Source organism: Manis pentadactyla, chromosome 9 (assembly GCF_030020395.1).
Source record: "Manis pentadactyla isolate mManPen7 chromosome 9, mManPen7.hap1, whole genome shotgun sequence".
In the NCBI taxonomy this organism is placed as follows: domain Eukaryota; kingdom Metazoa; phylum Chordata; class Mammalia; order Pholidota; family Manidae; genus Manis; species Manis pentadactyla.
In genome coordinates, this window is record NC_080027.1 from 42,888,036 (window position 1) to 42,901,993 (window position 13,958).

At 39.5% G+C, this 13,958-nt stretch overlaps 1 protein-coding gene across 1 annotated transcript; it reads left to right on the forward strand.

Annotated features, from left to right (window-relative positions):
• The first annotated feature begins 12,691 nt into the window (after window positions 1–12,691).
• On the forward strand, window positions 12,692–13,636 carry LOC118912105 (olfactory receptor 52B4-like). Its single transcript, XM_036884887.2, has one exon. It carries the CDS (start codon window positions 12,692–12,694, stop codon window positions 13,634–13,636), a length of 945 nt encoding a protein of 314 aa, XP_036740782.2.
• Window positions 13,637–13,958: the final 322 nt, after the last annotated feature.

Here is a 13,958-nt window from a genome sequence, read left to right on the forward strand (position 1 = left end):
CAGGTTCAGATAAGCCCTAGGTTGCCCAGGTATTTATCCATTGATATGGAGATTAACTTTCTCCACCCCTGAGGAATGCCTACTGATATGCAGATGCATTAAAGCCAGCTGAAATATTCTGGAAATATTACAGTTTTACCCACAGGTATAGATATAGATATAGATAGATACAGATATTTCCATCAAGATAGTTATTTAAGCAACTTGTACAATTGTGCAGGCTGTCAAGTTTGAAATTTGATTTGCATGACATGACAGAAGGCTAGAAATTAAGGCAAAAGTCGATGTGACAGTCTTGATCCTGCAGGCCAGAAAACCAGGCAGAATGAATATGTTGCATTTTGAAGCCAGAATTCCATCCTCTTTAGGGACCTCTGTTTATGATTTTAAGGCCTTCAACTGAGTGGATGAAGCCTAACCCATTAAGGAGTGTTATCTGCTTTACTCAAAGTCTAATGATTTCAGTGTTAATCACATTTTAAAATACCTTCATAGCAACATCTAGACTGGTGTGTGGCTGAACTGGGCACCATGGTCTAGGCAAACTGACATGTAAAATTCACCACCATAAAATCCTACTGAGATGACAATCCCTGTGATATCTCACCACTGACACTCTAAGCCCTTTTCTTTTTTTTTTTATTTTTTTATTTTTTTTATTGAAGGGTAGTTGACAACAGTATTGCATTACATTAGTTTCAGGTGTACAACACAGTGATTCAACATTTATATACATGATAATTCTAGGTACCAGGTATCACCATACCAAGTTGTTACAATATTTTGACTATATTCCTTATGCTATACATTACATCCTGGTTACTTATTTATTTTACAATTGGAAGTGTGTTTAAATATATATATATATATATTTTGTGAGGGCATCTCTCATATTTATTGATCAAATAGTTGTTAACCACAATAAATTTCTGTATAGGGGGGTCAATACTCAATGCACAATCATTAATCCACCCCAAGCCTAATTTTCGTCAGTCTCCAATCTTCTGATGCATAACGAACAAATTCTTACATAGTGAATAAGTTACATGGTGAACAGTGCAAGGGCAGTCATCACAGAAGCTTTCGGTTTTGTTCATGCATTATGAACTATACACAGTCAGTTCAAATATGACTATTCATTTGATTTTTAAACTTGATTTATACGTGGATACCACATTTCTCTATTATTATTATTTTTAATAAAATGCTGAAGTAGGTAGATACGAGATAAAGGTAGAAAACAGATTTTAGTGTTGTAAGAGAGCAAATGTAGATGATCAGGTGTGTGCCTGTAGACTATGTGTTAATCCGAGCTAGACAAGGGCAATAAACATCCATGTATGCAGAAGATTTCTCTCAGAACATGAGGGGGGAGGTTCTAAGCCTCACCTCTGCTGCTCCCCATTTTCTCACCAGATGGCCCCCTGCGACTGTGCCTGTCTTAGGTTGTTCCTCCCTTGAGGAATCTTACCCGTCTCTGGCTAACCAGTCATCTTCCGGGGCCATACAGGGAAATGTAAAGTTGGTAAGTGAGAGAGAAGCCTTATTGTTTGAAAAGGTTAGCTTTTTACTTCTTTGCATATTTATGCCCTGTGGCTTCTATGCCCAGCATTTGTCTTGAGGTGTCTTTACCACTTGGAAGAATTATGATACTCGGTAAATTCGACATGTGGCACGAGTTCTATTTAAAGGTTGTGATTAGGTAGGAAGAAGAAAAGCTATAGAAGTAGCAGGCAGAAGAAAACCTGGGAAGATTGATTATTTCTTTGACATATTTTCTTGTAGAGTAACTTCAGCATGGATAGGTTTTAAACTACTAATTAAATTGTGCACACACATTAACATAATAGGAATATAGTTACCTAACCAAAGCATACCTGTAATTACCAGCCATCTCCAGTGAAACCAAGAAAACCAGTTAGGCACCTTAGGCATTTGTGAAAACTTATCTATGATACGGTGGATATTGTCCAACTGAACTTAAACAGTCTGAGAGAATTCAGATAAACTAGAACAACCCATTCCTGGGGACTGTTCATATCCCGTATGTTCTTTTAACGATAAATAGTCTGTGGTTGTAAGATTTTGGAGTGCTACAATTTGCACTTCTCCTAATTCTTGGTTGAGTTCCAACAGTATAGATCCAGTCCAATTTTTGTTTTACTGTATGCACAGGCCAGCTTAGATATCTCCTTCATCATTCCCATGGCAAGTCCAGGAACTGGTGGGATGAGTGCATCTACACCTGTGACAGTGCGTGCATCTTTGTTGGAGTTTTTTTTTTTTTTTTTTGCTGATCATCTTCTGTCATGAGTCTTCCCGAGAGTGCTGATGTTGGAAGTTCTTTTTCATATCGTGTCTTAGTTCATTTTTGGGGTAGCCAAATTAGGCTTTGATCCTCTGTATAAACACAAACAGACCCTTTGCCTACACTTTTATATGCCCTTTATATCATTGTGTAGAACTCATTAGAGGTCACCACATAGGAACTGCTTTTTTTTTTTTTTTAATCATTAATCTACACTTACATGACGAATACTTTGTTTACTAGGCTCTCCCCTATACCAGGTCCCCCCTATATACTCCTTTACAGTCACTGTCCATCAGCATAGCAAACTGTTGTAGAATCACTACTTGTCTTCTCTGTGTTATACAGCCCTCCCCTTTCTCCCACCAAGCTATGGATGCTAATCTTAATACCCCTCTTTTTCTGCCCCCCCTTATCCCTCCCTGCCCACCCATCCTCCCCAGTCCCTATCCCTTTGGTACCTGTTAGTCCATTCTTGAGTTCTGTGATTCTGTTGCTGTTTTGTTCCTTCAGTTTTTCCTTTGTTCTTATATTCCACAGATGAGTGAAATCATTTGGTATTTCTCTTTCTCTGCTTGGCTTGTTTCACTGAGCATAATACCCTCCAGCTCCATCCATGTTGCTGCAAATGGTTGGATTTGCCCTTTTCTTATGGCTGAGTAGTATTCCATTGTGTATATGTAACACATCTTCTTTATCCATTCATCTACCGATGGACATTTAGGTTGCTTCCAATTCTTGGCTATTGTAAATAGTGCTGCGATAAACATAGGGGTACATTGGTCTTTCTCATACTTGATTGCTGCGTTCTTAGGGTAAATTCCTAGGAGTGCAATTCCTGGGTCAAATGGTATGTCTGTTTTGAGCATTTTGATGTACCTCCATACTGCTTTCCACAATGGTTGAACAAGTTTACATTCCCACCAGCAGTGTAGGAGGGTTCCCCTTTCTCCACAGCCTCGCCAACATTTGTTGTTGTTTGTCTTTTGGATGGCAGCCATCCTTACTGGTGTGAGGTGATACCTCATTGTAGTTTTAATTTGCATTTCTCTGATAATTAGCGATGTGGAGCATCTTTTCATGTTTCTGTTGGCCATCTGTATTTCTTTTTTGGAGAACCGTCTGTTCAGTTCCTTTGCCCATTTTTTAATTGGGTTATTTGTTTTTTGTTTGTTGAGGCGTGTGAGCTCTTTATATATTCTGGACGTCAAGCCTTTAATGGATGTGTCATTTTCAAAGATATTCTCCAATACTGTAGGGTTCCTTTTTGTTCTATTGATGGTGTCTTTTGCTGTACAGAAGCTTTTCAGCTTAATAGAGTCCCACTTGTTCATTTTTGCTGTTGTTTTCCTTGCTCGGGGAGATATGTTCAAGAAGAGGTCACTCATGTTTATGTCTAAGAGGTTTCTGCCTATGTTTTCTTCCAAGAGTTTAATGGTTTTGTGACTTACATTCAGGTCTTTGATCCATTTTGAGTTTACTTTTGTATATGGGGTTAGACAATGGTCCAGTTTCATTCTCCTACATGTAGCTGTCCAGTTTTGCCAGCACCATCTGTTGAAGAGACTGTCATTTCGCCATTGTATGTCCATGGCTCCTTTATCAAATATTAATTGACCATATATGTCTGGGTTAATGTCTGGATTGTCTAGTCTGTTCCATTGGTCTGTGGCTCTGCTCTTGTGCCAGTACCAAATTGTCTTGATTAGTATGGCTTTATAATAGAGCTTGAAGTTGGGGAGTGAGATCCCCCCTACTTTATTCTTCTTTCTCAGGATTGCTTTGGCTATTCGGGGTCTTTGGTGTTTCCATATGAATTTTTGAATTATTTGTTGCAGTTCATTGGAGAATGTTGCTGGTAGTTTCATAGGGATTGCATCAAATCTGTATATTGCTTTGGGCAGGATGGCCATTTTGACGATATTCATTCTTCCTGTTCATGAGCATGGGATGCGTTTCCATCTGTTAGTGTCCCCTTTAATTTCTTTTAAGAGTGACTTGTAGTTTTCAGAATATAAGTTTTTCACTTCTTTGGTTAGGTTTATTCCTAGGTATTTTATTTTTTTTGATGCAATTGTGAATGGAGTTGTTTTCCTGATTTCTCTTTCTGTTGGTTCATTGTTGGTATATAGGAAAGCCACAGATTTCTGTGTGTTGATTTTGTATCCTGCAGCTTTGCTGTATTCCGATATCAGTTCTAGTAGTTCTGGGGTGGAGCCTTTAGGGTTTTTTATGTACAGTATCATGTCATCTGCAAATAGTGACAGTTTAACTTCTTCTTTGCCAATCTGGATTCCTTGTATTTTTTTGTTTTGTCTGATTGCTGTGGCTAGGACTTCCGGTACTATGTTAAATAACAGTGGGGAGAGTGGGCATCCCTGTCTAGTTCCCGATCTCAGTGGAAATGCTTTCAGCTTCTCGCTATTCAATATAATGTTGGCTGTGGGTTTTTCATAGATGGCCTTTATTATGTTGAGGTACTTGCCCTCTATTCCCATTTTGCTGAGAGTTTTTATCATGAATGGATGTTGAACTTTGTCAAATGCTTTTTCAGCATCTATGGAGATGATCATGTGGTTTTTGTCTTTCTTTTTGTTGATGTGGTGAATGATATTGATGGACTTTCGAATGTTGTGCCATCCTTGCATCCCTGGGATGAATCCCACTTGGTCATGGTGTACAATGGTTTTGATGTATTTTTGATTGAGTATTTTTGCGTCTACATTCATCAGGGTTATTGGTCTGTAGTTTTCTTTTTTGGTGGTGTCTTTGCCTGGTTTTGGTATTAGGGTGATGTTAGCTTCATAGAATGAGTTTGGGAGTATCCCCTCCTCTTCTATTTCTTGGAAAACTTTAAGGAGAATGGGTATTATGTCTTCCCTGTATGTCTGATAAAATTCCGAGGTAAATCCATCTGGCCCGGGGGTTTTGTTCTTTGGTAGTTTTTTGATTACCGCTTCAATTTCGTTGCGGGTAATTGGTCTGTTTAGATTTTCTGTTTCTTTTTGGGTCAGTCTTGGAAGGTTGCGTTTTTCTAGGAAGTTGTCCATTTCTCCTAGGTTTCCCAGCTTGTTAGCATATAGGTTTTCATAGTAATCTCTAATAATTCTTTGTATTTCTGCGGGGTCCGTCGTGATTTTTCCTTTCTCATTTCTGATACTGTTGATTTGTGTTGACTCTCTTTTCCTCTTAATAAGTCTGGCTAGAGGCTTATCTATTTTGTTTATTTTCTCGAAGAACCAGCTCTTGGTTTCATTGATTTTTGCTATTGTTTTATTCTTCTCAATTTTATTTATTTCTTCTCTGATCTTTATTATGTCCCTGCTTCTGCTGACCTTAGGCCTCATTTGTTCTTCTTTTTCCAATTTCGATAGTTGTGACATTAGACCGTTCATTTGGGATTGCTCTTCCTTTTTTAAATATGCTTGGATTGCTATATACTTTCCTCTTAAGACTGCTTTTGCTGTGTCCCACAGAAGTTGTGGCTAGTGTTGTTGTCGTCATTTGTTTCCATATATTGCTGGATCTCCGTTTTGATTTGGTCATTGATCCATTGTTTATTTAGGACCGTGTTGTTTAGCCTCCATGTGTTTGTGAGCCTTTTTGCTTTCTTTGAACAGTTTATTTCTAGTTTAATGCCTTTGTCATCTGAAAAGTTGGTTGGTAGGGTTTCAATCTTTTGGAATTTACTGAGGCTCTTTTTGTGTCCTAGTATGTGGTCTATTCTGGAGAATGTTCCATGTGCACTTGAGAAGAATGTTTATCCTTTTGCTTTTGGATGTAGAGTTCTGTAGATGTCTATTAGGTCCATCTGTTCTAGTGTGTTGTTCAGTGCCTCTGTGTCCTTACTTATTTTCTGTCTGGTGGATCTGTCCTTTGGAGTGAGTGGTGTGTTGAAGTCTCCTAGAATGAATGCATTGCATTCTATTTCCTCCTTTAGTTCTGTTAATATTTGTTTCAGGTATGTTGGTGCTCCTGTATTGGGTGCATATATATTTATAATGGTTATATCCTCTTGATGGACTGAGCCCTTTATCATTATGTAATGTCCTTCTTTGTCTTTTGTTACGTTCTTTATTTTGAAGTCTGTTTTGTCTGATACCAGAATTGCAACACCTGCTTTCTTCTCTCTGTTGTTTGCTTGAAATATCTTTTTCCATCCCTTGACTTTAAGTCTGTGTGTGTCTTTGGGTTTGAGGTGAGTCTCTTGTAAGCAGCATATGGATGGATCTTGCTTTTTTATCCATTCTATTACTCTGTGTCTTTTGATTGGTGCATTCAGTCCATTTACATTTAGGGTGATTATTGAAAGGTATGAATTTATTGCCATTGCAGGCTTTAAGTTTGTGGTTACCAAAGGTTTAGGGTTAGCTTCTTTACTATCTTACTGTCTAACTTAACTCGCTTGTTGAGCTATTATAAACACAGTCTGATGATTCTTTATTTCTCTCCCTTCTTATTCCTCCTCCTCCCTTCTTCATATGTTGGGTGTTTTGTTGTGTGCTCTTTTTAGGAGTGCTCCCATCTAGAGCAGTCCCTGTAGGATGCCCTGTAGAGGTGGTTTGTGGGAGGCAAATTCCCTCAACTTTTGCTTGTCTGGGAATTGTTTAATCCCTCCTTCATATTTAAATGATATTCGTGCTGGATACAGTAGTCTTGGTTCGAGGCCCTTCTGTTTCATTGCATTAAGTATATCATGCCATTCTCTTCTGGCCTGTAGGGTTTCTGTTGAGAAGTCTGATGATAGCCTGATGGGTTTTCCTTTGTAGGTGACCTTTTTTTTTCTCTGGCTGCCTGTAATACTTTGTCCTTGTCTTTGATCTTTGCCATTTTAATTATTATGTGTCTTGGTGTTGCCCTCCTTGGATCCCTTGTCATGGGAGTTCTGTGTACCTCTGTGGTCTGAGAGGCCATTTCTTCCCCTAGTTTGGGGAAATTTTCAGCAATTATTTCTTCAAAGACATTTTCTATCCCCTTTTCTCTCTCTACTTCTTCTGGGATACCTATGATTCTTATATTATTCCTTTTCGATTGATCACTCAGCTCTCTTAAAATTCTTTCATTCCTGGAGATCCTTTTATCTCTCTCTGCATCAGCTTCTCTGCATTCCTGTTCTCTGTTTTCTAGTCCATTAATGGTCTCTTGCATCTCGTCCATTCTGTTTTGAAGTCCTTCCAGAGCTTGTTTTATTTCTGAATTCTCCTTCCTTAGTTCTTGCATATTTCTCTGCAAGTCCATCAGCATGGTTATGACTTTTGTTTTGAATTCTTTTTCAGGAAGACTGGCTAAATCTATCTCCCCAGATTCCTTCTCACGGGAAGATGTAGCTGATGCCGAAGCTGTCTGGGTTAGTCTTGTCTGGATCATATTTTTTTGCCTTTTCATGTTGACAGGTGCTATTGACTGTCAGCTGGGAGGGCCAAAATTTTCACTTGCTACTGGCCTTTCTTTACTGGGACAACTGCGACCCCTAGTGGCTTGTGTTGGGTAATTGCGTGTAGAGTGGGTCTTTGTGTCTTGCCTGGCCGGAAGGGAGAAATTTCCCTTTCTGTGGGTGGAATTTGTCTCAGGCTGCTTCTCTTCTTTCGCAGCGCCCGGTGGGGTAATGGATGGGGGTGCTGCTTGACTGTTTGCCTCCATGAGGGGTCTCAGAGCTGTTGCCCAGGGAGTTAGTGCACCCGGTTTTCCCTGTAATTTCCAGCTGCTGTACTGTGTCCTGGGTTGTTTCCGTCAAGCTGTTAAGTCCCTGTCCCTTTAAGACTTTCACAAAGCCCCCGCTTTTCTTTGTCACAGGGGCATCAGCTTCGGCACCCGCTCAGAGGTCTTACTCCCTGTTCCCCCAGTATCCAGGGTCCCCTGGGCACGTACTGTGTCTGCGCTCTGGCCCGGATGGCTGGGGCTGGGTGTTCAGCAGTCCTGGGCTCTGTCTCCCTCCCGCTCTGCCTATTGTTCTCCCGCAGGGAGCTGCGGGGAGGGGCGCTCGGGTCCCGCCCGGCCGGGGCTTGTATCTTACCCCCTTTCACCAGTCGCTGGGTTCTCGCTGGTGTAGCTGCAGTCTGGCCACTGTCCTGCGTCTTCTGGTCTCTCTTTTAGGGTTAGTTGCGTTTGTTGTATTTTCAAAAGTATATATGTTTTTGGGAGGAGATTCCCACTGTCCTACTCACGCCGCCATGTTGGCTCCGCCCTCTAAGCCCTTTTCATACAATATTTTTCTCTATATCACATGCTGCTGCTGCTGTGGTAATAACAAGCCATTACATAGAGTTGTCCAGATGCCAGCTTTGCTTAATTATTTTCTTTATTTCTATATTCTTTCTACTAAATATATCTGTGGTGAAGAAAGCACTTTTTGTGGTGTCTTCATTACTGTATCAGTGGCACCTCCATCAGTTCTTGGCCCATTTTCAGGCCTCATTAAGTACTTGTTGAATGAATGACTCATGTGATAGCAGCTGCTGGTGGAAACTCCTAAGATGCTGGTTGCCAGTGAGTTCCACGGAGCCAAATCACTGGGCTTTTCCTCTGATTCTTTTGTGCTTCACATCAGTTTTCCTCATTTTAAGATACATCCGTTACTTACTATTTTTATTCTATTCATCCTACAGTTTTAATTTTATATTTAATATTTTAATATCCATTCATTTAAAAAATATATTATGAGAAACAGTGTAATAATTACAATAATCACACCCATGGCCTGTAATTGTTAATATTCAGTAAAATGTTTTGTTCCTTAAACAAATTTTTACACATGATATATTGTATAATGATTTTTTTTATCTTATACTTTAATGTTACATAACAAGAATGTCATTGGTCATGAAAAGTATTTCATATAAAGTTTAATATAGTATTACAATGCTATATTATCCTGTGGACAATAGGTCCAAAATTTAAATGTCCTTTTTTCAGTCTAACAGTACATTCTTGTTGAATATTTTTCAAATGGATGTCACTATCAATAGAGTTATCCATCCTAAACATAATTATTCATAAGCCTTTATTGGTGGTATATGTTCATTTTCATAAAGGAATTTTCAAATTTCAAATTTTATATTTAAATCATTCCCAATTAGGTTGAATATGTTCAAACTGTTATGAAAATGTACATTATAAAGACCAGGATTTTATGTTTTTACCTATAGTGAAAACAGTGAAATGAAAATTTGTCAAATTAAGTTATCAATGTGAATTAAAATTTAACACAAATTTTTACCTAGGAGAAATTTATTTATAAAGTTTATTCAGCAAAAAATGTTTTTCCCCTGCCTGGAGGCACATGGCTTTCCTTCTGGCTGGATGAATGTAGCCCATGGCAATGCTTAGCTATGACAAACAATTAAACAAGGGGTAGAATCATGACTGGGAGGGAGATTAAAGATCAGTGACACAGTCCTAGGCCTATCAGTTTAAGACCCCCCAGGAATAAACATGTAGTCCTGCAAGTTCAAAGTCTCTTTTCTTCATTTCAGTGAGGGAAACTTCACACTAGAGGAATAGTGGGGCATCTGACCAAACAAATGAAAAGACAGAGGTGTAGGATTTAAGGGATGGCTTGGTTTCGAGCAAAATATACATAAATCAGTGTTAGGCTCAAAGCAAAGCAGGACTGTGATGTATAACATCAGATCTGGAGTCTTGATTTAGTCTTTGTATCTGAGCTGAGGATGGATGGCTGAGCTGCTCCAGTTAACCATTTATGGAGGTCCTTCATGAATTTTAGTTTAAGAAATCTCTCGTTCCTTATGTGAGCATATGTGACTAATACTGGGTTGTCAGAGAAGGTCTCACTGAACAGAGGACATTTGGTCTGAAGACTTATGTGCAAAAGAATAATGCACAGAAATATGGCTGAGAGCATTTTGGGCAGTGGAAAAAAAGTACAAAGGATCTGTGGGTTTAATGAGATTGTGAAGTGAGAGGAACAGAAAGAGATGTGGCCAGATATTTGTGGCAGATGTTGTCTTCCTTGCTATTCAGAAAATGGCACATATCTCTGAAAGCTAAATACAAAGAGCAGTATCTTGAAAATGGCCAAAGAAAAATGACATGTTCCATATGGGGATAATAATAATAAAAAAAGAGACTGTGCTTGAAAGAAGAGAGAAAAAAATTCTGTAAGTGTAAAATAAAAAATCTGCTATCCCTGAGGCACACAAAAAAATGCTTTGAAAATGAAGTTATGATAAAAATATGTTGAAATAAAAAACAGAAAATTTTTAGTCCAGAATCTGCAATACAGGAAATGCTGAAAGAGGTTCTTTCAGTTGAAAAGAAATAATAACAATGATACTAGATGGGAAACTTACTTCCTGAGGAAGAGGTCTAGTGCACCAGAATGTGTAAATGTTGAGCTAACTGTAAAATCTTATTTTCATCTTGATTTCTTTAAAAACATATGACTCTTTAGAGCAAGATGATATCCTGTGGGGTTTCTAATGTACAGTACATATAGTACATACAGCCACTAGGGCAAAGGCATGGGGTGAGGAAGGGAATGCATCTGGAGAAGTTTCCATATTTTGAATGAAGTTGTACAATGTGAAAATATCAATTGGTAAAACTCAGAATCCACTCAGAATAAAAATTCTCAGCAACTAAGAATGAAAGAGAACTTTATTAACTTGATAAGTAACATCCAGGTAAAATCAACCAGCAACATTTTATTTAATGCGACTAGACACTTTTCCCTGAAATCAGGGTGGGAGCCACAACAATGTGGCCCAGATGCTGGGTGAGAGGGTGTTGCTGAAGGGCAGCGCTCTGTCTGCACCCCCTGGGGTACAGTCGTCCCTGAGGGCTTCAGGCAAATCATAAAACCTCAGCTCCCTGGCTCCCCTCATTCTGCAAGTCCTTTACAATCTGATTTTAGGGCAAGAAAACTCCATTTGAAGTGAGTGAGTGAAATTTTATTGATGTGGGGTAAAATTTCAAGGGGGAAAAAAACAACTGACTAGATCTTTTGGAGTATAAAATAAGCTGAAAATGTTCTGAACTTTTTTATTTGTTCTGAGTGCAATAGACCCCTTTGGAGAGAAAAGAGCAGCTGTGTGCTGGAGCCATTTATACAGATTCACGAAATATGAAATTGTGCACTTGTGCACATTTCAGGCTCCATATTCAGTGACCTCCTGTTAGCTTGAAATGGGCCCTGGTAGGAGTATGTGTAACAAGGGAAATGGCAAACACTACAAACCAGGCTTGCTTAATTTTATTCAATTCTATAATTTTATGTATTTTTGAGCCAGCACAGCAGCACACCACTGGACCACAGTACCAATTATGGAAAGTCTCAGAAATGGAAAATGCTCTCATGGTGGGACGAGTGAGGGAACTCTGAGTTTGAGGGATTCTTTAGCTCTTATTGTGCCAATGAGACCAGAGTCCTTACAGATAAGGTTCTTTCTACACTGGCCCCAGATTCTGATGGCTTTTAACACCCAGCGTATTTCTAGGTCATTTTTCATGACTTCGTAACCCTGATCTTTCATCACACAACACAATATTTGTTGTTTTCTTAAACATTTTGAAGACTTGCTGTGTGCTAATTTCTGAGAATGCACAAAGGAAAAGCACACTACTGAGAACACAGTTAGTTAATGATCAATTGGGGACTTACTGGCAAAGAATCAAATACACTCCAATCCACAAATAGGTACTTGGAGTACCTACTAGACTAGATATCGGACTCCTCAGAGAACAGGGAAAGGAGCAGCTTATGCAGGTAGGGAGAATATCATGCCAGTATTGAAAAGGACCCCAATCAGGGGTGATTCTCCGCAGAACACATAGAAAGATGTGGTGACTTCCCTGAGATGCTGAAGGCATTGGGTAAAGCTTGTGAAAGGCTCTGTGAGGCATTTGAGACATTTCTTCATGTGACCTTTGAATAGACAACCAACCGCTCTAGTACATGCAAGTTCTCCTATGGGCCACACTTTATTCCCTGAGCTCTGTTTGGTGCTTTCCACAAGAAAAAGTTCTCTTTGCCTCTCCTTGAAACCACTGACATAATACACTACCTTCAAGGGTAACTTTAAATACCTACTCATTCTTAAATCTTCAGAAGTACAGGACATATTACTTCATCTCTTTTGTTATTGAATGAGTTTAATTTTGTAAAACTGAGATGTTAATATTGTAACTTTATTTTCTTTAGTTGTTTAAATATCTATTTTATTTCTGTGATTAAGATCTCATTTAGGGAACAAACTATGTCATATCCATCTTTATATATCCTGGCATATACCCCAGAATCCTTTGAATTGAATGGGATGAGTAAAATGCCAAAACTGCTTATGATATCAAGGAAAATCTTAGAGTGTAATCTGTAGTTTACTATCTCTGAACATAGATGGTGGAGTCTCACTGGTCTTACAAGTCATGACTACCTTAAACCACACCAGTGTCAGCCACACAGTCTTCCATTTGCTGGGCATCCCTGGTCTTGAGGACCAGCACCTGTGGATTTCCATCCCCTTCCTCATTTCCTATGTCATCACCCTGCTTGGGAACAGCCTGCTCATCTGCATCATCCTCACAAAGCGCATCCTCCATGAGCCCATGTACCTCTTCCTCTGCATGCTGGCCGGAGCAGACATTGTCCTCTCCACATGCACAGTACATCAGGCCCTGGCCATCTTCTGGTTCCGTGCTGGGGAGATCTCCCTGGATCGCTGCATCACTCAGATCTTTCTCCTGACTTCTACTTTCACGTCTGAGTCAGGGATCTTGCTGGTGATGGCGTTTGACCGCTACATTGCCATATGCTACCCACTGAGATACACCACTATCCTTACACACAGACTGATTGGAAAAATAGGCATGACTGTCCTTCTGAGAAGTTATTGTACAGTTTTTCCTGTAATATTTCTTCTGAAAAGGTTGACTTTCTGTAAGAGTAACATCCTCCCAAACACTGCTTGTAAACACATTGTCCTGGCCCATGTTTCCTGTGATGACATACGAGTAAATACCTGGTATGGTGTTTTTGTCCTAATTTCAACATTGGTTATGGATGTTGTGCTAATTCTTATTTCTTACATGCTGATTCTCCATGCTGTCCTGCACATGCCATCCCAAGATGCTCGTCTTAAAGCTCTCAGCACATGTGGCTCCCATGTGTGTGTCATCCTCCTCTTTTATGGGCCTGGGATCTTCTCAGTGCTCACTCAGCGGTTTGGACACCACATCCAACCCCATATCCATGTCCTGCTGGCCAATGTCTATACTCTGGCTCCTCCTATGCTGAACCCCATCATTTATGGGATCAAGACCAAACAGATCCGGGACCAGCTGGCTCATGTGTTCTTTTCAAAACAGAAATGAATGTGATGATGGAAACTAACATTGTATATTTCTCAATAATTATCTCCATGCAGCAGGTGAGCTTTAGCATCAGGATGTGAGAAAGTACAGCTGAGAAACCAGTTAAATGATGCCAGGTGTTCGTGTCTCTAGATCAATGGCATTGACACAGTTATGGTTCTTTTTTCCTTCAAACCCTCTAATCGATCATTAAATGTCATTGTCTTTTGGTGCTTAGTTCTCTAATCATAGAGTTCAGGACTAGGTAAGGTTACATCTTTAAGTCACTTATACCTCTGTATGCTAAGACCGGCTATTGAATTAATATGAACTGGAGACAGTA